The sequence below is a fragment of the Coregonus lavaretus genome (genome assembly GCF_964263955.1).
Source record: "Coregonus lavaretus genome assembly, chromosome: 38".
Classification (NCBI taxonomy): Eukaryota; Metazoa; Chordata; class Actinopteri; order Salmoniformes; family Salmonidae; genus Coregonus; species Coregonus lavaretus.
The window spans coordinates 3184286-3208588 of NC_140025.1; the positions used below are offsets into that span (position 1 = coordinate 3184286).

At 42.5% G+C, this 24303-nt stretch overlaps 2 protein-coding genes across 2 annotated transcripts in view; one reads left to right on the forward strand and one right to left on the reverse strand.

Annotated features, from left to right (window-relative positions):
• The window catches only part of gabrb3 (gamma-aminobutyric acid type A receptor subunit beta3), a gene marked incomplete at both ends in the record, with an annotated part of 47343 nt that extends 27270 nt beyond the window's left edge, over nt 1–20073 (reverse strand). Inside the window, one exon of the mRNA XM_084155528.1 lies at nt 19946–20073. Coding sequence (XP_084011654.1) covers nt 19946–20073 — 128 coding nt within the window. The remainder of the gene's footprint in view (nt 1–19945) is intronic.
• Nucleotides 1571–24144, forward strand: LOC311112478 (gamma-aminobutyric acid receptor subunit alpha-5-like; the record flags this gene model as incomplete). Its single annotated transcript, XM_084155614.1, has 9 exons — nt 1571–1623; nt 1786–1910; nt 3305–3372; nt 6048–6268; nt 9369–9451; nt 17809–17952; nt 21041–21193; nt 23334–23545; nt 23839–24144. The coding sequence occupies 9 exons, from the start codon at nt 1571–1573 to the stop codon at nt 24142–24144; spliced, it is 1365 nt and encodes a 454-aa protein (XP_084011740.1).
• Nucleotides 24145–24303: the final 159 nt, after the last annotated feature.

Consider the following 24303-nt stretch of genomic DNA (forward strand, 5'->3'; position numbering starts at 1 on the left):
ATTACAGTTATTATTCTCATTGATGGACCTTAGGCTGGTGAGTCATCATGGCATAATAGGTCGGATCGAAATCAAAGGCATTATTCTGGAGGCAGCAGTAGCATGTGCATTAGAGCTATAATAAGCGGTAATTTTCTTCTCAACAAAGCTGACGCATTTCCCACTGTATGAGAGGAAAGGCTAGGTAAGCAGAGAGGACCAGACGTGAACATGTAGGCGAATAGGTATACTGTTTTATTGGGTCCTTGGGATGTAGCCTTCATTTTATCTGGATGGATCAACCCACTGCCCCTCATTCATTAAATTGATTTCGACTAGACAGCTAATTAGCTTGCGAGAGAGGATGGCGTTTTAACTAACCACAGCAATATGCATAGGCTAGAGTAGCCTACAGTGGCAAGTAAGATAACAGGGGAAAGTTAAGTGACGCTTGGAGTTCCTGGAGGATCGTTTTCACTGTCGCACCTATGATAAGGCACGGGTTAGCAAATCGTTGCGGTGTGTGCATGTGAGCGGCAACTGGAGGTGAGTGTGTTTTCTGATTTAGATGGGGCGCCTGGCCGCTAGTCCGCTCTGAATGGACAAATTAATTGAGACCAAGGGTATGTAACACGAAAAACGTTGTTGTCACAACCAAAGATGAGGGCTCGGCATTAAAACCTCTCATCTCCAAAAGGCGCGAAGGAGGTGGTAGGGCAAGACGCAAACATCGGCTTGATATGAGTAGGAAGTCAGTCAAGCAAATCAGGAGAGAACAATACACGATCGAGACTGCCTGCGGTGGCAAATCTAAACGGAGTACATCTATATCCCTCTGAAGGAGCAGCAACATACCCTGACTTTCATTGCTGCGTGTTTTCTATCCCTTTTCTAACCTGGATTTAAATCAAGATGATGGCTCTCCCTACAGGTAATTGATTTTCAACCCTCTTTTATGCATGAGGATGGCATCAGAAGCACCCCCACCCTCCCTCCCTCGTTTTTTTTAGGGGGGTATGAGTAGGGTGTGGGTTGGGGGTGGGATCTGCGAGGGTACATCATTAGCCTACATTGAAAACCTATTGCACTGCTTGCGAATGCATACGCAGTGAGGATCACCAATACAATGCTACTGCGAACACGAACAGTTGCAGCAAAAAGGAGAGATGTTATAATACTGCTGCAACAAAGTGTTTAGCATTGGGCAAAATGAATGCACACAAGGACATGGGCCAGGAATGTATAAAGAGATGATTGGTATATTCACAGTTTCAAACTGTTATTGTATCAAGGTTAGCCTACTGATTACTCTTGTAGGTCCATTATAGGACTGCTAGTTGAAACTGTGTGGTCAGGTGTGTGTATTGGGGGAGGGTGGGATACAGTACAACACCAAAGTACTTATCATTAGTGGCTATAGTATTAGTTGTACTCTAGTAATACTAGTCTGGTAGGAGTATAGTGTAGGAGGAGGAGGAGAAGGAGAAGTAGGAGTGGAAGTATGATGACAATACATACTACTGAAAGTACTGATCGTGGATTAAATGTTGTTATTCCAGACATAGAGGACAAAATGCACCGCTTTTCAACAATGAAACATGTGTGGATCTCTGTCTTGCTGGTGTGCATAACTTGGCAAGTGAGGTAAGTGAAACGTTTACAATCCAATCTGACTATTCACTGCATTAATCCTAATTTGAACAGTAGATATACTGTACATATCCAACTATGATGTGGCTTATTTACATCAACACTAGCCTTGTCAAGCAGTCCTAACCAGCCTGATTGATGTTCTGTCTTTCTCAGTCTTGGCCAGACCACAGCAGAGGCATTGAAAGAGGCAGAGGCTAATGACAACATCACCATCTTCACACGGATACTGGACGGACTCCTGGACGGCTATGACAACAGACTCAGACCAGGACTTGGAGGTAATGTATACCGACTTACAGACCACTCTGATCCAAACTCATATCACTAGAGGTTACAGTACAATACAATACAGTACAATACAATACAATGCGTAAGTATTCATTTTCTTGGGGCAAATGTCATTCATTAATACTTTTGTGTTCTGGAAAATCCCTTATTTGACATTAGATTTCTCTAGAGTGCACTCAAGCCAGGTGCAGCAGAACCATTGTAGCATGTTGATGCAGTAGATTAATTCATATAACTAAATACAGTGTGAAATGTGGATGTTTCTGTTTGAACGTACAGTTTGTCTTTGTTTGAATTCATACTGAATGTATTTTTGTTTTTTTTTGCAATTTGAATGGCATTGATGGAGAAATAGAAAGACTGAGAGAGTGTGCATGCATGCGCACTGATTTAAAGCAAAGCTATTACTGTAGCCTAAAGGCTATGCAGGTTATGCTGCAACAAATTGACCTGTCACAAGACACAAATTACCAGCTGATGAGATGATAAATGCATAGTGAACTGCGCTCCATTCCGAGATGCGCTGTGTGACCCCATGTGGGACCAACTATATGCTTTGGGAACACCCCCCCCCCCCCCAGATAGCATATGAACATGTCATAAGCCATGGCAAAATGTTTAGTAAATTAGCTTTAAAACTGCAACATTTCCTCTCAGTCTCATGGCAAAATGTGTAGAATAGCATGAGATTAGCTATTAAACTTGCTCGGACCTTGTGGGGGGGGGGGGGGGCCTCGCGAATCTGCGGTATGCCAATGCTTAGCCTCATACATAATTTGTGATCCAGCATAGCATTTTCCCCCTCTGTAAAATCACACTCGCTAGACTTCTTGGATTCAGTGAGAAAAATAAAGAGACTGTTCTAATATACAGCATTGCATTGACTGGAATATATTCCAAGAGCAAAGCAATCACAGTAATAGATCAATCCTAAGTGAGAAGGAACTGCACTGCCAACACGCCATATATCACACATCCCTCCTCACGACCACCACCTCCATCTGCAAAAAGTAACCTTGAGATCCAGACCTCTATTCAGACGAGAGAGAGAGGGAGTCAAAGATAGAAATATCCTGCATCTCTTAGAGAAAATAAAATGTTCTACCACCGATTTGGTCTTACAATGATGTTTTATCCATTTTTTACCCTTCTAAATCTTCTTTTATAATGTCGCTAATGTAACACATGGATACATCCAACATGGATTTGCCAAATGTGGTTGGAGAATAGAGCTGCACTCACTTCCTTAGAATGGTTTCTGTCATTGAAGGCAGTAAAGATTTCTAACGGATATCTCTATGATGATTATTCATAAATTGAATTTGTTCCTGTACCCTGTCTCTTCATGTTCACGGTCATATTCCAAATCCCATTCTATCCACAGAAAAGGTCACGGAGATCAAAACCAATATATTTGTCACAAGCTTTGGCCCAGTTTCAGATACTGAAATGGTGAGTCAATTTACAGCCCATTTCATTATGCATTGTTTCAATGACGTCCATTAACGTAATATCTTGCGATAGGAGCAACATCACACCCTCCTGTAAATGTTACGAACACAAGACAATTATCCTAGATGCATATAATGACATGTATTCATCGTTTTTTGTTAAATCATTAATCAATATTTTATAAAGAAATGCATCATGGGCCAGTTTCCAAGATCCAGATTAAACCTAGTCCTGGACTGAAACATTATTTTTTAGTCCAGGACTAGGTTTACAGTTTGACATCTTAATTTGACCAGTTTCTCACAGCAGGAAAATAATCCTGCAGCAACAGGAAATTTGAATTATTATGTGGATTATAATTAATGGACATTTTTGTAGGCATTGATACATTTTGCATTAGGGCAAATCAAGTCTGACATTTTAAAGTGGAAATTACAAACTTTAAAACCTTTTTATTCTCACAGTTTCTACAGATTGTAAATTAAAGATAAATTTTTTTGCTAAAAGTATTATTATATTATTGATCGATTGACTATGACTTTTCAAATCACCCAATCTGTAGAAACTATGAGAATAGAAAGGTTCAGAACTTTTGTGGAACATCACAGCACAAAAATGCATGGCAAATAGAAATCCAATATGGATGGTCTTCAGAAATAGATGGGAGGGGTTGAGGGAAGAGGAAGGATAGGAGTAAAAACAAACAAAAGAGAACTATTATAAAATAGATTGTGTCCGTAAAATGTACAGTGCCTTCGGAAGGTATTCAGACCCCTTGACTTTTTCCACATTTTGTCAGGTTACAGTCTTATTCTAAAATTGATTAAATTGTTTTTTTTCCCTCATCAATCTACACACAATACCCCATAATGACAAAGCAAAACAGGTTTTCAGAATGTTTTGCTAATTTATAAAAAAATTTTTTTGGGAAATATTACATTTACATAAGTATTCAGACACTTTACTCAGTACTTTGTTGAAGCACCTTTGGCAGTGATTACAGCCTTGAGTCTTCTTGGGTATGACGCTACAAACTTGGCACACCTGTATTTGGGAGTTTCTCCCATTCTTCTCTGCAGATCCTCTCAAACTCTGTCAGGTTGGATGGCGAGTGTTGCTGCACAGCTATTTTCAGGTCTCTCCAGAGATGTTCGATCGGGTTCAAGTCCGGGCTCTGGCTGAGCCACTCAAGGACATTCAGAGACTTGTCCCGAAGCCACTCCTGTGTTGTCTTGGCTGTGTGCTTAGGGTCGTTGTACTGTTGGAAGGTGAACCTTCGCCCCAGTCTGAGGTTCTGAGCGCTCTGGAGCAGGTTTTCATCAAGGATCTCTCTGTACTTTTCTCCGTTCATCTTTGCCTCGATCCTGACTAATCACCCAGTCCCTGCCACTGAAAAATATCCCCACGGCATGATGCTGCCACCACCATGCTTCACGTAGGGATGGTGCCAGGTTTCCTCCAGACGTGACGCTTGGCATTCACGCCAAAGAGTTCAATCTTGGTTTTATCAGACCAGATAATCTTGTTTCTCATGGTTTGAGAGTCTTTAGGTGCCTTTTGGCAAACTCCAAGTGGGCTGTCATATGCCTTTTACTGAGGAGTGGCTTCACTCTACCGTAAAGGCTTGATTGGTGGAGTGCTGCAGATATGGTTGTCCTTCTGGAAGGTTCTCGTATCTCCACAGAGGAATTATAGAGCTCTGTCAGAGTGACCATCGGGTTCTTGGTCACCTCCCTGACCAAGGCCCTTCTCCCCTGATTGCTGGTCACCTCTCTGACCAAGGCCCTTCTCCCCTGATTGCTCAGTTTGGCTGGGCGGCCAGCTCTAGGAAGAGTATTGGTGGTTCCAAACATCTTCCATTTAAGAATGATGGAGGCCACTGTGTTCTTGGGGACCTTCAATGCTGCAGACATTTTTTGGTACCCTTCCCCAGATCTGTGCCGCGACACAATCCTGTCTCAGAGCTCTACAGACAATTCCTTCGACCTCATGGCTTGGTTTTTGCTCTGCCATGCATTGTCAACTGTGGGACATTATATAGACAGTTGTGTGCCTTTCCAAATCAAGTCCAATTAATTGAATTTACCACAGGTGGAATCCAATAAAGTTGTAGAAACATCTCAAGGATGATCAATGGAAACAGGATACACCTGAGCTCAATTTTGAGTCTCATAGCAAAGGGTCTGAATACTTACGTAAATAAGATATTATTTATTTGTATTTAGCAAAAATTTCTAAAAACCTGTTTATGCTTCGTCATTATGGGGTATTGTGTGTAGATTGCAAAGGATTCCTATTTATTTAATCCATTTTAGAATAAGGCTGTAATGTAACAAAATGTGGAAAAAGTCAAGGGGTCTGAACACTTTCCAAAGGCATGTATAAGCTGGAAGTAGAAGCCTAAGTGTTGTTGTTCATTAGTTTACTCCAATTAGGGGAGGTGTGGTAGGGTTAGGGGAAAATAATCAAGAAAAATAAAATAACAAATAAAAATACTTTGAAACCTTTTTAACCTCAGGTACAATAGACATTGCATTTCCTCCTGCACAGGAACATTCTCTGAGTCAACAGAGTGATGACATTAAAATAGCAGATCTGTATGTGTCCACGTAATTGGCCCCATGGGTTTTGACTCTGAGTGTTATCACCATGTATCAATACCATGTTTTCCTTAGGAATACACCATCGACGTGTTTTTCCGACAAAGCTGGAAAGATGAGCGCCTTTGTTTCAAAGGACCCATGGAGATGCTGCCTCTGAACAACCTCCTGGCCAGTAACATCTGGACCCCAGACACCTTCTTCCTCAACGGGAAAAAGTCTATCGCCCACAACATGACCACACCCAACAAGCTACTGAGACTGAAAGATGACGGGACGCTGCTCTACACAATGAGGTACCAACCACGGGCCTGTTCAGTATGGTGCAATGTTACACAACTATTTCAGATAGAAATGTATCACATAGAACATATAGGAGTATCTGTAATGTAGTACGGGGAATAGTGTCAGGTCTATTCATCACATTTCTATCTGATAGAAAGGTATTGTGTAGAACAGAGATAGGATTGTCTGCCATTCTAAATCAGGAATCATTCATCACATTTCTATCTGCAACGTTCTGAATGTTTCACCTGAATACATCCTAGAATTTGGGCTCTGACCATGTGGTGTAACCAGGATAAACTCTGGCCCTGAACCATAATCCTTAAAGGAAAAACTCTGGCCCTGAACCATAATCCTTAAGAGTCTATTGACGCACCCGTGCATCAAGCTAAGTAACATAATGAAAATATCTCTATCAAAATCTGTCAGTTTATGCTAGAGATATCTGTTTTTTTGAATGGGCTGCATCTCAATCTACCACATCCTCCTATATCAGCATTCCGCATCTGCAGTGGAAGGTGGCAAGCTACAGCAGTGTTTGTCAGACCATGGGACATCCCGAAAATCGGTCGTCTCACTAAAACGTCTGTAGCGTCAGAACCGTTTGGGTTACAAACTAATATGACCCCACTATGGAAAGGAGAGATTCTCACGAACACGGTGATGTTCTCCGTTTTGGATGTAAAACATCTTGTCTAAAGGTCACTCGTCTAAAGGTAGCTGGTAAAAAACTAATGAATGGAAGTATTGAGGTAGTTTTGTGCCAACAAAAAAAAGGGGGGTTAAATATGTATCCAAAAAACAAAAATATTTCTTAGATATAGGAAAGACACTCAAAATCGTATTCCCCTTTTATTTTGACTGTCTGTTTGACCATTTATGAATGTGTTATTCATTGCGTTTCTATGGGCTATAGTAGTGAAGGCCAAATTAAATATCTTATCAAATATTTTCTATATATTACTTGGGAATACCTACAGGGGTCCTACAATTCCAAATCAAATAGCTAAATGATCCATGGTATGACCATCTTAAAACAATTCCATATGTTAGCTTAGATGAACCTCCACCACCCCCACCCCACCCAAAGGCTTAGACTTATAGAGGATAATATCTGAGCTTTGTGTCTGAGAAACAAACATTATGCTCACTGAAATACAGCCAGCCACGATTCACAAATGGCCCTGAACTGGTTTGGTTATTGTTGTGTGTGTAGGAGGTAACAAAAGCCTCTGCACAGCTATTTTACTCAGCCCAGCTCTGGGTAACGTAGACTCAGATGATTTTCTGTTATTTTGTTCTTTGTGATGCTGTACTTTGTATGTTATGGAACACTGACCAATATGTGGCACGTTAGATTAAATATTCCCCCTTGAATTCATAATAGACAGGAACAGGAAGTGATGACAACCAATAGCAATCATACGAATAGATCAGGACTTCCTGGTATCATCTCAGGAGGTATAATTTATCCCAGATCAATACCACCCACTAAGATCATCCTAATGCCAAATAATAGATGCAAGAGAAATAGATTAACCATATTAACCCCTTATAGCCACGTGACCTGGCCCTATTCGGCGCGATCAGGCATCGGCGTCACTGTAATCAAAGTCTGATGAGTGAAAGAAGAAGAAGCAGATAACAGGTCCATAATTTTAAAAGGTAATAGATTTCCCAACGACTCTGGAAATGAAACATCAGGACGTTTCTGCTTTTAATCGGTCGGTCCAGTTTTACTACTGTCTCCTAATGTATTTCCATTACCAGGAAAGAGATTAGCGCGCTACCTAGATTTATTGCATGGCCCAGCCTTTCAGAATCCACCGACATCAGGGGAAAGCTCCTTCTCTCCAGTGGAGATAATGACTAAATGTGATTGCATTCTCACCCCCCGATTCTGAAACATTAGCCCGAGAGCAACAGCGTTTTCAGAGCAAGTCATACATTTGTCGCCACAAATAATTCATACAGTGTTCTGCTCCATTTCCATCATACTGTATGAGTTTAACAAGAACAGGCTGCACCCCATTATATGATGTTGCAGAATAGGTTGAAGCAGGAGAAAATCAAATAGTATTCTTATTTCCATAGCAAACTGTACCTCTAGTAATGTAATGCTCTGATGCATGACATATGCATATTAAGAAACTATTGCAGTCTTTTTGACATGTTCATTCCTTTGAGGTGCACTGGTGACATCAACACATTACACGTAAATGTTATAATGTTAATCACGCAACAAATGCAGGTGCAATATGACAAATGCAGTATTGTGAATGCAAGAAATGGACTAAAGGGGATGATTTAGAATAGATGACACCTGTTACATGTAACTTGAGGGGGAATATGTAGCCCTAATTTTGTAAAGGAGAAAGGCAGCTCTCTATGCATGGACCTACATTAGGATATAGCTAATCATACCTGTATACCAGTTCACTTCCATTGTTAGACAGCTAATCAGGTCGTTCTATTTCCATTCCCGCAGTTTCTCTAGTAACCACATGATGGCAGCCTTCCCTGTTCACAATACAGACCAATGAGAATTAGAGTTGGTCTTCATATGATCCGAAAAGATCTTAAAACACGTCAGCTGTTTTTGACACAATATAAGCAAAGTAATAACATTGAATAATGATGTAATGATGTGAACACAACCTGAGTCCATATTGTCCTCAGGCACTAGAGGTGGCCTCATTTCATTGTTATATCATTGTATTTACTTGTATCAGTATATGTGGTTACTTTGTGGAGATGTTCTCTGTGAATACAATCTTGACATACATGGGGAATTTGACGTGAACCACAGCTGGGAAATCACAAATAATACAATCACCACAAGATGGCAGTATAATCTATGTAATGCCATGTGCTTGGCTCAGGATGAATTCTTGGTGATTCTGTCAAGAAATGATGAGGACTACAAGGACAAATCTGCCTGTGATGTAATCGTACAGGCATTGTGAGATCTATGCAACTAACCCTAAGCACAGGAGATGATGATGTTGATGATGACGGCGGCACTGGATTTGAAATAAACAGGATTATTATATGTAGTATATCTGTAGGGGATTTGTGTTTATTGTCTTGATCTTTTGTACCTTTCTCTAGGTTAACCATATCAGCGGAGTGTCCCATGCAGTTGGAGGACTTCCCAATGGATGCTCATGCTTGCCCTTTGAAGTTTGGAAGCTGTGAGTAAAATTCCATGTGTTGATATTTAGTGTATTACACTTTGCCACACTAATAATACAACAGCACAGATCCCATACATATAAACATTACTAGGCCCAGACTTCTTATGATCTGAGTATGAGTCAATGACAGCACGATTTATACCTCGTTCAAACCTCCAACTCAGTAAACTACCAAATCAATTGCTCTAAAGAGACAATTGAGCTTGCTCAGTATTCTGTAGGATGGTACATCTAGCTAGTCTCCTGAGTGGCGCAGTGGTCTAAGGCACTGCATCGCAGTGTTAGCTGTGCCACTAGAGATCCTGGTTCGAATCCAGCCTCTGTCGTAGCCGGCCGTGACCGGGAGACCCATGGGGCGGTGCACAATTGGCCCAGCGTCGTCCAGGGTAGGGGAGGGAATGGCCGGCAGGGATGTAGCTCAGTTGGTAGAGCATGGCGTTTGCAACGCCAGGGTTGTGGGTTCAATTCCCACGTGGGGCCAGTATGAAAAATATAATGAATGCACTCACTAACTGTAAGTCGCTCTGGATAAGAGCGTCTGCTAAATGACTAAAATGTACATATGGAACAAGGAAAGAACACAGAATCCAGCCACAATCGCAATAAGGAATGACCTGAATCACGAAACCGGAGGAGCTAAACCTGGTTCAGTTAAACTTAGGTGGAGGGTCAAAAGGTTTATCAATCCTTTAATCAAATTGCTTGTCCGTAATTAGCTTTGGTAACCTGGCCCTTAATTACCTTTGGTAACCTGGCCCGCGGCCTGTGGCCTCAGCACCTGGGATATCCTACTGCACCACCTCGCCAGGGCTCCCAAGGTTGTATTATCATTTACCAATTAGACCTAAAAGCAGACTATGGTCAGGCAGGGCCGGCCCTAGCCTTTTGGGGCCCTCAGCGAGATTTGGTTGGGGGCCCCCATACCTCGCTGGCAAAAACATTTTAGTGCCCCCCCCCCCCCTTGACGGCGGAGAGAAAAAGTTAAAGAGTTAAAGTACATTTCCTGCAATTCTACACATTTTGCCATGGGGCATAGATAATTTTTTGCCATTTTAAAGCATGTTTTCTGCAATTCTACACATTTTGCCATAGGGCAGAGAGAACATTTAGCAATTGTATAACTAATTCTATGCAATTCTACTCATTTTGCCATGGACATTTGACACATTTTGCAATGACTTATGCAATGTTAATATGATATTTGAGTGAGACTGACTAACAAAATCAATGGCCCTTCGTGCCTGGTCGGTAATTCAGCCATGATTACAACATTTACATTTTGCAGACGCTCTTATCCAGAGTGACTTATAGCAGCAATTATGGTTAAGTGCCTTGCTCAAGGGCACATCGACAGATTTTTCTCCAAGTCGGCTCAGGGATTCAAACCGCAACCGTCCGGTTACTGGCCCAACACTCTTAACCGCTAGGCTACCTGCCGCCACTACTACAAGTTTAACTAGCTGGCTAGACCTATTTACCAATTACATTTTTTTTTTTTTACTAATTGAGTGACTGTCAGTGACTGGCACAACAAGAAAAAAACTGCTTATGCACAACCAAGTTTCGAAATTGCACCCGGTGTATTCTACATTTACATTTACGTCATTTAGCAGACGCTCTTATCCAGAGCGACTTACAAATTGGGGCATTCAACTTATGATAGCCAGTGGACAACCACTTTTTTTCCCTTTTCTTTTTAATGGGGGGTGGGGGAGGGGGGGGTAGAAGGATTACTTTATACTATTCCAGGTATTCCTTAAAGAGGTAGGGTTTCAAGTGTCTCTGGAAGGTGGTCAGTGACTCCGCTGTCCTGGCATCATGGGGGAGCTTGTTCCACCATTGGGGTGCCAGAGCAGAGAATAGCTTTGACTGGGCTGAGCGGGAACTGTGCTTCCATAGAGGTAGGGGGGCTAGCAGGCCAGAGGTGGATGAACGTAGTGCCCTCGTTTGGGTGTAGGGTCTGATCAGAGCCTGAAGGTAAGGAGGTGCCATTCCCCTCACAGCTCCGTAGGCAAGCACCATGGTCTTGTAGTAGATGCGAGCCTCAACTGGAAGCCAGTGGAGTGTGCGGAGGAGTGGGGTGACGTGAGAGAACTTGGGAAGGTTGAACACCAGACGGGCTGCAGCGTTCTGGATAAGTTGTAGGGGTTTAATGGCACAGGCAGCGAGCCCAGCCAACAGCTACTATTCTAATTCTCAACAGTTAGTTGAGACCCCTCAACCCCCTCTCAAGTTGAGAACCCTAAGTTCCTAAACCCAGAGGATTTCCAGAACTGGAAAACGCTTGTACTGTGGTATCCAGCAGTCACACCAGCATCTGCGGCTAAGCATCTCATCCTGTTATGTTAAGATTCTCCTGAAGTGTTGTGGGTTGGGGCAAGGGGGGTTGGTGTGGGTGTTGCCTGTCTGGTTTAAGTGCTGGCCTGAAATAGCTCAGCTGTACTTTGACCTTTTAGACGGGGACACCACAGATGGATAGTCCCAGGGAAGCTAATAAGAATGCCCTGAGCAGGGTCACGCCGTGTCACACTATAGAAAACCCTTTGTCACACCATAGGACGTATATAGCCAGATTACCTAGCTGATTCGACTGCCCCTACAGTTGTAGGATCTTCATTTGATCACTCTTTTGTTGCTGATAATTTTCCTGCTAAGCAGTAAACGCAAACTTGTAGTGTATTTTAGTTTTAAAAAGGCTTCTAAAGTTTAGAATTTCCACTTTGAAATTTCAGACTCGATTTGCCCTAACGAAAAAGGTCAGACACTCAAAAAATATTTGCATTTGAGTCATTTACATGCAGAGCATACCGATACAGTTACTACAGTATAACCAGTTGTCTGAGCACTGTGACCACAGGCTCTATTTCTCATTCCATCTCCCACACATCCCACTTCACCACCAGATAAAACTGCTTTCCTTTGCAGCCCAGCTCACAGGGGATATGAAGGATGATGGAATGTGTATCTTGCCTTAACTCTCTTGGCCCACAGTTTACCTTTTTTCAAGCGGCACATAAAAACGAAGTCTTATCAAATAATGTTCATGATAAGCAGGATGGATGTGGTAGTGTGTGTGGGGAGGATTGTAATTTGAGCACCCTGTTGCAGGAGAACTGTTGCAGGACATTTCAAACTTGTAGTGTATTTGAGAGTTAAAAAGGCTTCTGAAGCTTGTCATTTCCACTTAGAAATGTCAGACTTGATTTGCCCTAATGAAAAATGTATCAAGCCCTCCAAAAATGTCCTGCTGTAGCAAACTGGCACAAATTAAGATCCTACATTTGTATAGGTCTGTGGAGTCGCATGGGAAATGTCTGTCCTGACCAGGCTGCTGCTGCTAAGACATCATTCAGTGGTTAATGCAACGTCATATTTGAGACATGGGATCTCCTGCTTATGCTTTGTTTGACTTACTACTGTATATTGTATTGATACACCATAGATTTTTTAAAAAAAGATATACCTGTATATGTCATTTTAGCAGACACTCTTTTTAAGATTGACTCGTAACTAGGAACAGTAAAATATTGAAATCACCAGCAAAAAAACATTACAGATCAATAATTTGCCCCTTTGACACCATACCACATCTAAATTCATAAAATGGTTAAATTGATGTAAAAACTATATCATGATACAGAAATAACGGGGGGCCAGTATGAAAAAACCCCAAAACAATGTATGCACTCTGTAGCTCAATTGGTAGAGCATGGTGCTTGTAACGCCAGGGTAGTGGGTTCGATCCCCGGGACCACCCATACCTAAAAATGTATGCACACATGACTGTAAGTCGCTTTGGATAAAAGCGTCTGCTAAATGGCATATTATTATTATTATTATTATTAAGAGCGTCTGCTAAATGACTAATAAAAAAATAAAGAATAAATAAAAGTATTTGAAGTCTGTGGAATGATGACATTCAAGTCTCTCTCAGTCTTCAACCAATCGAAGCTGTGGCGAACTGAAGTGCTTTTAGGAGCTGGATTCTCTATTGTTATCCATGCATTACTAACCCAAGGTTATCTGCATGGAGTGGAGAGGTGGAGAGATGGAGAGTATAGAGGACTGCATGCGTCCCCAATGGCACCCTATTCCCTATTTTGTGCACTACTTTTGACCAGAACCCTATGGGCCCAGGTCAAAAGTAGTGCACTATATAGGGAATAGGGTGCCATTTGGGACCTACACACACACAGCCTCTTGAAATACGAGGCTGATTTAAATGGGTTGCACACTTCAGGCAAGGCTCAATCAGTACATTGCTCTATACACGATGTAGCTCTTTTCTATTCCCATGGTCAAGTAAAATCACAGGATGGTTTTAGCTGCTGTAAAACCATCCTGTTACTATTAGGTACTAGCACACTCTCCTCACAGGTACAGTAGATGGCTAAAGTTTTCAGATTAAGATGTATGGGTGCGTGGACAGTATGCAAACAAAGATGGTATCAAATCTATCCATCCTTTATTTCATTTGTTCATTTGTTCATCATTCATTATTTTATTCATTTGTTTATTCATTCATCCATTCATCCATTCACTCATTCATCTACAGCAACTCCTAATGTTCATGTTATGTAATAGATGGGTGTGTACCGTGCAATCTCAAAGTCAGGAAGAGGTTGGCGTAAAGCGTTGCACACTGGTGCAAAGTTGGCATAGTGACAGGCCCCGCCTACCAAATCCTTTAGCTCTACTACTAAATCATGGTATCCCCCCGCGTCATAATCCTTCATGCTTCTAAACCCACCCAACTTTACATTTTGGCCCCGGCTTTTGGCTAAAGCCATCCAAGAAGTCTGACTGTAAACAGCCATCCACTAGGCATGGCCAGTAGTACCAGTACTACAGCAAAGTGCTATGATGTGCTATTGAGCTTGGTTGCTTAGTTACTGCACTTTACATTGATCCATCACTTTCTTTTTCTTTGTTCTTCCCACCCAACACACACACACACGCACACACACACGCGCGCGCACACACACACACACACACACACACACACACACACACACACACACACACACACAGTCCTTACATGACAAATGCCTTTCATTTTCCTCCTTCAACTAGGGAGAGAAACACTTGTTTAGTCCCTGGAAACATTCACAGTGTACCTCATTTTGATTATTTTCTTTAATCCAGAAAGACACTTTGTCATCCGGGGGATTAAACTACAGTTATTCTTTTCATCCATAATTATTTAAAAAATGAAAGATAATAAATAAAAATACATGGAACATGGAAATGAGGTAGAAATGAAGTAGACTTGTACAGTGTATAGCCTTGAAGAACATGAATCACCCTCACATTTTCTTTCTCTCTCTCTCAGTGTTCCCTTTCTTTCTTCCAGGCTCCTGTGGTTCATCCCTTTCTTCCCTGCTTGTCTAGGCCTTTGTGTTTTTTTATTTTATATACAGCTGAGGACTCTATACAGATGTAGGATATTAATTTGATCACCCTGTTGCAGGAGAACTTTCCTGCAATGCAGAAAATGTCAAACGTAGTCTATTTGAGGTTTTAAAAGGCTTCTGAAGTTTGTAATTTCCACTTTGAAATTTCAGACTTGATTTTACCTTACGAAAAATAGTGTCAACCCCTACAAAAATGTCCATTAATTATAATCTAAATAACAATTCAAATGTCCTGTTGCTGTAGGATTATGTTCCTGCTGTAGCAAACTGGCTCAAATGAAGATCCTATATCTGTACCTCCACTCATTCCCCATGGTTCTGACTGGTCCTCTATTCCTCTCTATCCACTTCCCTATGCATCTCCCTGCATACTTAAAGAGACCTAGGCCTCAAATTGATAGCAGATAGGAAAGGTGCTGTTTCTATGGTTTCACTCAGAATGTTGGCACTGTATTTTTAGGACAGGTGTGGTTTCACATCAATATCCAACAGTGTTCCAGCAGTGACAGTGTTCAGGAGAGGAACAGCTTGCGAGTTGTGTCAGTTTAAATGAGGTTAACACCTCTGATAAAGCGTAAATCCTTCATCTGCACTTGATTGAGTTCTCTTTGTTGGACTGCAGGTACTGTCCTAGCCAGTGCTTTCCTGAATCCCGAGAGTAAGTTACTGACTACCCTAAAGGTGCACCCTTTTACTTTACATATGATGCAAGGTGGAGTAAGATCACTGTACTGAATGTATACTGAACAGAAATATACTGAGTTACAGTTCATATAAGGAAATCAGTCAAACGCAATAAATTCATTAGGCCCTAATCTGTACATTACCATGCTGAAACATGAGGTGATGGCGGCAGATTAATGGCATGACAATGGGCCTCAGGATCTCTTCACGGTATCTCTGTGCATTCAAATTGCCATCGATAAAATGCAATTGTGTTCATTGTCCATAGCTAATGCCTGCCCATACTATAACCCCATCGCCACCATGGGGTACTCTGTTCACAACGTTGACATCAGCAATTTGCCCGCCCACACGACGCCATACACTTGGTCTGCGGTTCTGAGGCCGATTGGACGTACTGCCGAATTCTCTAATATGACATTGGAGGCGGTTTATGGTAGAGAAATTAACAGTAAATTAACTGGCAAAAGCTCTGGTTAACATTCCTGCAGTCAGCATGCCAATTGCATGCTCCCTCAAAACTTGAGACATCTGTGGCATTGTGTTGTGTGACAAAATGGCTAATTTTAGAGTGGCCATTTATTGTCCCCAGCGGAAGGTGCACCTGTGTAATGATCATGCTGTTTAATCAGCTTCTTGATATGCCACACCTGTCAGGTGGATGGATTATCTTGGCAAATGAGAAATGCTCACTAACAGGGATGTAAAGAAATGTGTGCACAAAATTTGAGAGAAATAAGGTTTTTGTGTGTTTGGAAAAATTCTGGAATCTTTCATTTCACCACATGAAACATGGGACCTACACTTTACATGTTGCATATATATTTTTGTTCAGTGTAGTATGTGCATATTATATTTCTGGGTAGATTATTGGAAATTCGATAGTAACAATACTTTTGTTAATTAATATAAAAGGAAAAATAGGTATGTTTGTACTTCAAATGATAACTGTCTGTCATGAGTAGTGTAAAAAGTGTGTTTCTGATTGTAACAGATCTCCAAAATTAATCTTCATATTTTGGTTCATAGTTCATATTTGACATGCCCTACCAGGCTACAGTAAACTATAGCTGACCTGACCTGAACTTTGTATTACTGATCCATCCAGACTCTTCTAGTGATCCAGCCTATTAAGAGATCCTAACGGTTGACAAGCCTTTGTATTCTATCTTGAGTCAGTGTTTCAGGAGAGGAGCCAATGCAACTCCTTGTGGATGTAATGAGTCTTTAGAGCTTAGCCCCAGCTTTAGAGGGAGCTCCACACTGGACCCTCCTGTAATCCTCTAGGTAAGAGGGATGAGGTCCTAAGGGTGGAAAATCGACACAGAGAGCTGACAAGAGAAATCATTCGCTTTTAGATTAATTGTGAAATAATTTGATTACAGATCACAGATTTGAGCGAAAAACTAGTAGGCTACAATCTGAATCTGGTGTTGCTGTGTGTGTGTGTGTGTGTGTGTGTGTGTGTGTGTGTGTCTGCCTGTCTGCCTGCCCATCTGTCTGTCCGTCTGTCTGCGAATGCGTCCGTGTCTTTCTATATGTCGCGATGCCTGATGACCCTCTCTGCTCTGGCAGAGGCGTCATTTGGACCAGACCTCGGGGTCAGCGTTAGCCGACACTGTCAGCTCCAATCAGCCACTGTGGCTGTGTGATTAACAAGCTGTGTTGCGTTGGAAACATGTGCTCAACCACAGCTCAATCTAAGCCTGATGCCTCCAAAGGGGCAAAGCTGGCAGTCCCTTACACTATACTGTACAGCTTCCGGTGGATTCTCCTACTATGGTAAAGGAAAAGAGATTGGGTATAGCTGTGTTGTCTCTTAAACTCTGTTGTTAGAGAGAAAACCATTCACCACATAACTGACGAATCCACAAACTCAATGGGTGCCTAGCTGTACTCAACACAGCAGGATCAGAAGCAACTTTTTGTCTCTGGGCCTTTGCATTTGCTAAATAAATCAACTAGAACACCAAACCACTAGTAGAGTAAAATATGAGGAACCTGGTGTCCTGGAGATACGTAACAAACTGTTCTGTTCCTTTCCCAGCATGCATTTCATGCGTACACAACAACGGCCTCCGATTGTGTTGCCAGAAGCACGTTTAGTCCTAGTAATAGCTTCGTCCTAGGATCGCTTCACTCAACATCTGAGCTTCAACTATGATTTTGGTCTGAGACCTGCTAGTTCCTGATATGTGCCCTGGCCTGTATAATATCTCATTAGCATCCTCAAAGTGTCCTGTTTCTCTCTTTCAGATGCCTATCCAGTCTCTGAGGTGGTGTACCTCTGGCAAACTGGTCCTGCCAAGTCTGTAGTGGTGGCAGAAGACGGATCCCGTCTCAACCAGTACCACCTGATTGGCCAGACCGCAGGCTCTGAGGACATCTACACCAGTCGAGGTGAGGTGTATACTCACAAACCTGTCCCGGCTCTCTTCCAATATCCACAGTAGCATACTACCCTAGAATGAAGCAATGTGTTAGGTGCATGCATTCTGATTGATATGCACATATGGATGTTGGAATGGAATGGAATGTAGCCTGAGCCTGATACCTTTAGGTATCAAAAAATATCTATCAAAAATATTTGATAAAATATTGAATTTGGCCTTAACTGCTATAGCCTATAGAAACACATTGAATAACACATTCATAAATGGCAAAAAAGACAGTCCAAAAAAAAGGTTTTGAAGTGTCTGTCCTGTATTTAGGAGACATAAGCTCAGGAAATATTTGTGTTTTTTTGGACACATATTTAAACCCTTATTTTTGTTGCCACAAAACTACCTCCATATTTCCATTCATTTGTATGGGTTACCTTCAGACGAGTCCCTTGACACTTGTGGCGGTAGTAGAGCAAAACAGAGGGTCTCATCTTTCCATAGAGTGGTCATATTAGTTGGTAGGCCAAACCGTTCGGACGCTACAGATGTTTTGGTGAGAAGACCGAAGACCGGGATGCCTCATGGTCCGAAAAACACAGCTGTAGCTCGGCCACCTTCCACCACAGGTGCATACGGCTAACATAGACGGATGTGGTGGATTGAGACGCAGCCCATGCAAATGTCTCCAGCTTAAACTGACGGATTTCGCTGGGGATTTTGATATTACGTTACTTAGATTGACGCACGGGTGCGTCAGTAGACTCTTAAGGATTAAGTTGGGGAAATTCATATTTTGGGGAAAGTATCCTGTTCCTTACAATGTCATTTTTAGTCTGACTTCTCCAAACTCCACTGTACTTCACTGTAGGCTAGAGGGGGGGAAATGAATATTTTGGAGAAGGAGCAAGAGCAGGAAAGGAAGGGAAGTAGCCAGCTGTCCCTTAGGCTAAACAGGAACACACTTATTCATGTCCTGAGCTCCCTGGGAGTCGAGGGTTAATATCGAATGGACCATCAGGCTTTGCATAAGAGGATGACATCACATCGCCCGCAGGGATTGGACATCCCAGGCTCCCGGGTTGGGACACGTGGGACTGAATGGCTTAATTCCCTTATGTAAAGCGGAACTGTAATACACTTCAGCTGCTGTCTGCAGAATGGCTATTAAAAGTGTGGATTTCCCCTGGTATTGTGCGTAGAATGGCTGAAACCATCCAGCCCAGTCAGAGTCATCATCATATCCGTTTAACTCTTTGGCCATGAAAGGAGAGGAGAATCAGGACAGTCCCTCCATGGCAATCTCCCTTGATCATGGTTAAGAACTACAACTCCCCCTGCCTGTTAAGTCAGCAGTGGGATCCTATAAGCTTCCCTGCAGGGCCGCTGTAAAGTGTAAGCTATAGTCCATTTGTTGACTGACCCCGGACTTCAGTAGGCCCGCTAGCTAAAAGTGTGTTCCCGTGGCTCTCCTTTCCTCCACTTGCTCCGCTCTGCTTGGCAGCAGTGACAAATGGGAGCTGAGGAGGTCAGGTGGTGGCCGTAGGCTGTCTGTCTGGCCCAGGGCCAAGTCTGTAGAGTTCACTGTCCCTGTGGGACTCCAGTGGGTCAGTTCTGTTGCCGGTCTTGAATTAGCATGTGCCTAATCTTAGGTACAATCCCTCTATGGCTAAATCAAGATGAGATTAGCAACAGCTCGGTTTAGGGACATGACATCCTATACCCCCTCACAGTAAATTTACAGCAAACCACACTGAAAATAAATACTGTACTCCCCTAAAATGATATAGTACACTGTTCGGTAAAAGAGGGAAATAGAGTTTATCCTGCAAAATGGAGTTCCTTAGTTGGGTTTAGAACAGTATGCCTTTATGCAATATCTCCTTTGGACACAATCCCCAAACCCAGCCTAGTCCAGTTTTAGTTTTATTATATTTGCATATTTACATGTAAGTTCAATTTTCTTAAGTATTTCAAGTACTTTCTGGGACCACCGTTGCCTTAGTACTCACCAGTTGACCAACATGGCTGCGTTATTGTCTGCAATGAATGGAAGTTCCCCATAGACACACCAAAATCCTTGCAGTAAAATCCACCAAAGGTACATGTTCATTCCTCTATGAGTCTCATCGGGCTCCATGCATCAACGGCAAACAGTCCGGATGGAGGATCGGTCCCCGGTCGGTCGGTTGGTTGGTCGCTCGCTCGGGGCAGGGAGAGGCTAGGAGTCATGGGTGTCTCCCCGGTGGGCCGAGGAGACACCGGCTAGCTGGGGCTTCTGGGGCTGGAGACATGATGGTGCCTTGGTTGGCCCTGCATCCGTTTGGCTCACAGAATCACAAACTTCCCATGGGGCAGAAGGTCAGCCCCCCTCCATCACACCCATTTGAAGAATAGTGATTAACTAGGAGCTAAGGTGTGTAGATATCTGTCCGTCAGTCGCTGGATATTTGGTAGCGTCGTGTCCTTGTCGAGTATGCGAGGCCAGAGCACAGCAGAGCAGAGCCGAGCTGAGTGAGTGGGCAGGACTGAGCTAGCGTTTTCCCTGATGGCAGGATGCAGATTGTGACAGGGGATTAGTGAGATACAAAAATCCGATTTTGCCTGGAGAAAGCAGCAGTCATCAGTGGATTTTCTATAGTTTATCAGGCGCCGGCTGTGGAAAGCTAGAAAGGATTTTTTAAAAGCTTCAAATGCAATCTTCAGTTGGTTAACAGGATATTATGTTTTTTTTTTCTCTCCGCTTTTTTACCACTACACATTTACCTCATACAGCAACTGTCACATTACTGAGTGTGAAACATACATGTTTTAGCGACGCCATTTTATATAATATTTTATTTAACTGCATAGTTATTTTCTTTGATAATTATATTTGTTGGCGATTGTTGCATCATTGTCATGTCTTTTTTATATAATGCTTGAAAATGCATTTTTACAAAAATGCATATTATTATAAAATTCGATAAAATTATCAAATATAATACAATGATATAAAAATGCAGGATGACTTTGCCATTCACTATCTCTGTCTACTGCATATCTCTATCATTGTTACAACTGCAATAATGAACATATCTTTCTCTCACTGTCCTCTAAACCAACAGGACAGTACACAGTCATGATGTGTCACTTCTACCTGAAGAGGAAGATTGGTTACTTTGTCATTCAGACCTACATGCCCTGCTTCATGACCGTGATCCTGTCCCAGGTGTCCTTCTGGCTCAACCGTGAATCTGTACCTGCCAGGACCGTCTTTGGTTAGTATGACCGCAACACAACCACTTGGATCAACTCTTAACTAAAAGTGTACTTTCAACTCAAAATTGACAGTATGTGTTGCCCCGTCACCCAACACATACAATCATCACAATTTTTATGAATCCTGTTAGATTTTTTATATAAACCTTTAGTTAGCCAGATAAGTAATTGAGAACACATTATCTTTAACAGTAACGACCTGGTTAAACTACCATCATCTGTATCATCCATGATGATGCCAATATGAAATAGATTTTCAGGCAATTATAGACATCACAGGTGATGACCACCTTTCTCTTGTCCCTAGAAAACCTCTGAACGTCTACAGCAGAGTTCCCCAACTGGCGGGGTGATTTTATTTGGCCCCCCAAGTTTTCTGAGCAAAAATAAATACCGGTACATCGTTTTTTAAATATATTTATTGTTGGACATAAAAGACTGTAAAAACACCAGCAAAACAGCTCTAAGTGATATTAATTTTGGAAATCTATTCCAAAGTATTCCCACGGATAATAGAGAGATACACTACATGACCATAAAAAGTATGTGGACACCTGCTCATCGAACATCTGATTCCAAAATCATGGGCATTAATATGGTCCCCCCTTTGCTGCTATAACAGCCTACACTCTTCTGCGAACATTGCTGCGGGGACTTACTTCCATTCAGCCACAAGAGCATTAGTGCGGTCAGTCACTGATGTTGGGCGATTAGGCCTGGCTCGCAGTCTGCGTTCCAATTCATCCCAAAGGTGTTCGATGGGGTTGAGGTCAGGGCACTGTGCAGGCCACTCAAGTTCTTCCACACCAATCTCGACAAACCATTTCTGTATGGACCTCGCTTTATACACGGGGGCATTGTCATGCTGAAACAGGACTGTTGCCACAAAGTTGGAAGCGCAGAATCATCTAGAATGTCATTGTATGCTGTAGCATTAAGATTTCCCTTCACTGGAACTAAGGGGCCTAGCCCCAACCATGAAAAACAGCCCCAGACCATTATTCCTCCTCCACCAAACTTTACAGTTGGCACTATGCATTCGGGCAGGTAGTGTTCTCCTGGCATCCGCCAAAGATTCGTCCGTCGGACTACCAGATGGTGAAGCGGGATTCATCACTCCAGAGAACGCGTTTCCACTGCTTCAGAGTCCAATGGCGGCAAGCTTTACACCACTCCAGCTGACGCTTGGCATTGCACATGGTGATCTGAGGCTTGTGTGCGGCTGCTCGGCCATCGAAACCCATTTCATGAAGCTCCTGATGAACAGTTCTTGTGCTGATGTTGTTTCTAGAGGCAGTTTGGAACCCTGTAGTGAGTGTTGCAACTGAGGACAGATGGTTTTTACGCGCTTCGGCACTCGGCACTCGGCGGTCCCGCTCTGTGAGGTTGTGCGGCCTACCACTTCGCGGCTGAGCTGTTGTTGCTCCTAGACATTTCTACTTCACAATAACAGGGCTTACAGTTGACCGGGCAGCTCTAGCAGGGCAGAAATTTGACGAACTGACTTTTTGGAAAGGTGGCATCCTATGACGGTGCCACATTGAAAGTCACTGAGCTCTTCAGTAAGGCCATTCTACTGGCAATGTTTGTCTATGGAGATTGCATGGCTGTGTTCTCGATTGTATACACCTGTCAGCAACGGGTGTGGCTGAAATAGCCAAATCCACTAATTTGAAGGGGTGTCAACATACTTTTGTATATATAGTGTATACTGTATGTTATCGAATGCAAATGTAAGCAAGGTTTGAAATGATTATGTATTAGTCTAATATTATACCTGTTTGGTCTTCTTGCGGTCAATTTGCAGTCTACAAATTATTTGTAATTATGTTCCTGCCCCCTGACCATCCGCTCAAGAACAAATTGGCCCAAGGGCTGAATCTAGTTGATGATCCCTGAATGTCTACAGCTTCCACACGTCACTACAGATTATGTCCACCACTCTATTCCCATATACTAAATAATACATTACAACCTGTTGCTCACTCATCATACATAGGTACTGTTCATTAGGCATATAATGGAAGAAAACGGACTGAAACAGGAAGGAACTATGTTTAATTTTTTCTGTTGCAAAACGTTTGAAAACCTTTTCCACTGTGTGTCCTAATGAACATGACTTGTATGTTTTTCTACCAGGTGTCACTACAGTGCTGACTATGACTACTCTCAGTATCAGCGCTCGCAACTCGCTGCCTAAGGTGGCCTACGCCACAGCCATGGATTGGTTCATCGCTGTGTGCTATGCGTTCGTGTTCTCCGCGCTTATCGAGTTTGCCACCGTCAACTATTTCACCAAGAGGAGCTGGGCGTGGGATGGCAAGAAGGCCATGGAGGCTCAGCACCCAAAGGTGAGTCCATGGAGGGACCCAGCATGTATCCCACGCTCCCTTTGGAAAACAATCTATGAAACACTATTGAAAAGTGATAGAGAGCTATGGTCGTGTTTTTGGGATGACATGATGGAAACATTGATGCTGTACATGCATAATAATTACTGACAGAAATGGTTAAGTTAAAATAAAAAACGTTTAGCCCAGGTTTGTGTGGGCTTACAGGTAACACAGTCTATTTGTATCCATCCAACACAAATAGTACCGTATTAAATATTAAATGATACATTTTAAATGTTTTATCTCAACAGAAAAGGGACCCTATGGTGCTTTCTAAGAAGCCCAACAACGTCTGTACAGCAGGAGTTAACTACACCCCCAACATCACTAAGGATATCTCTATCTCCACCATCTCCAACAGCACCTCCATACAACTAAGATCAACCGAAACCAAAGTCCTAGACCCCAAGAAAACCTACAACAGCGTGAGTAAAATCGACAAAATGTCCCGGATAGTTTTCCCTGTCCTCTTTGGAACCTTTAACCTAGTGTACTGGGCTACTTACCTCAACAGAGAACCTGTCATCAAAGGAGTCAACATATTGGCTCCAACATAGTGTCTTTTTCAAACACACGACCCTACCTTCAACCATATTGGCCTACAAACTGCTAAAGGAAATGCTACTGTATCACAAAGGATGGGAGATGTCATGGGTTCTGTCTTGGGTTCATGGGTTCTGTCTTGGGGTCATGGGTTCTGTCTTGGGTCATGGGTT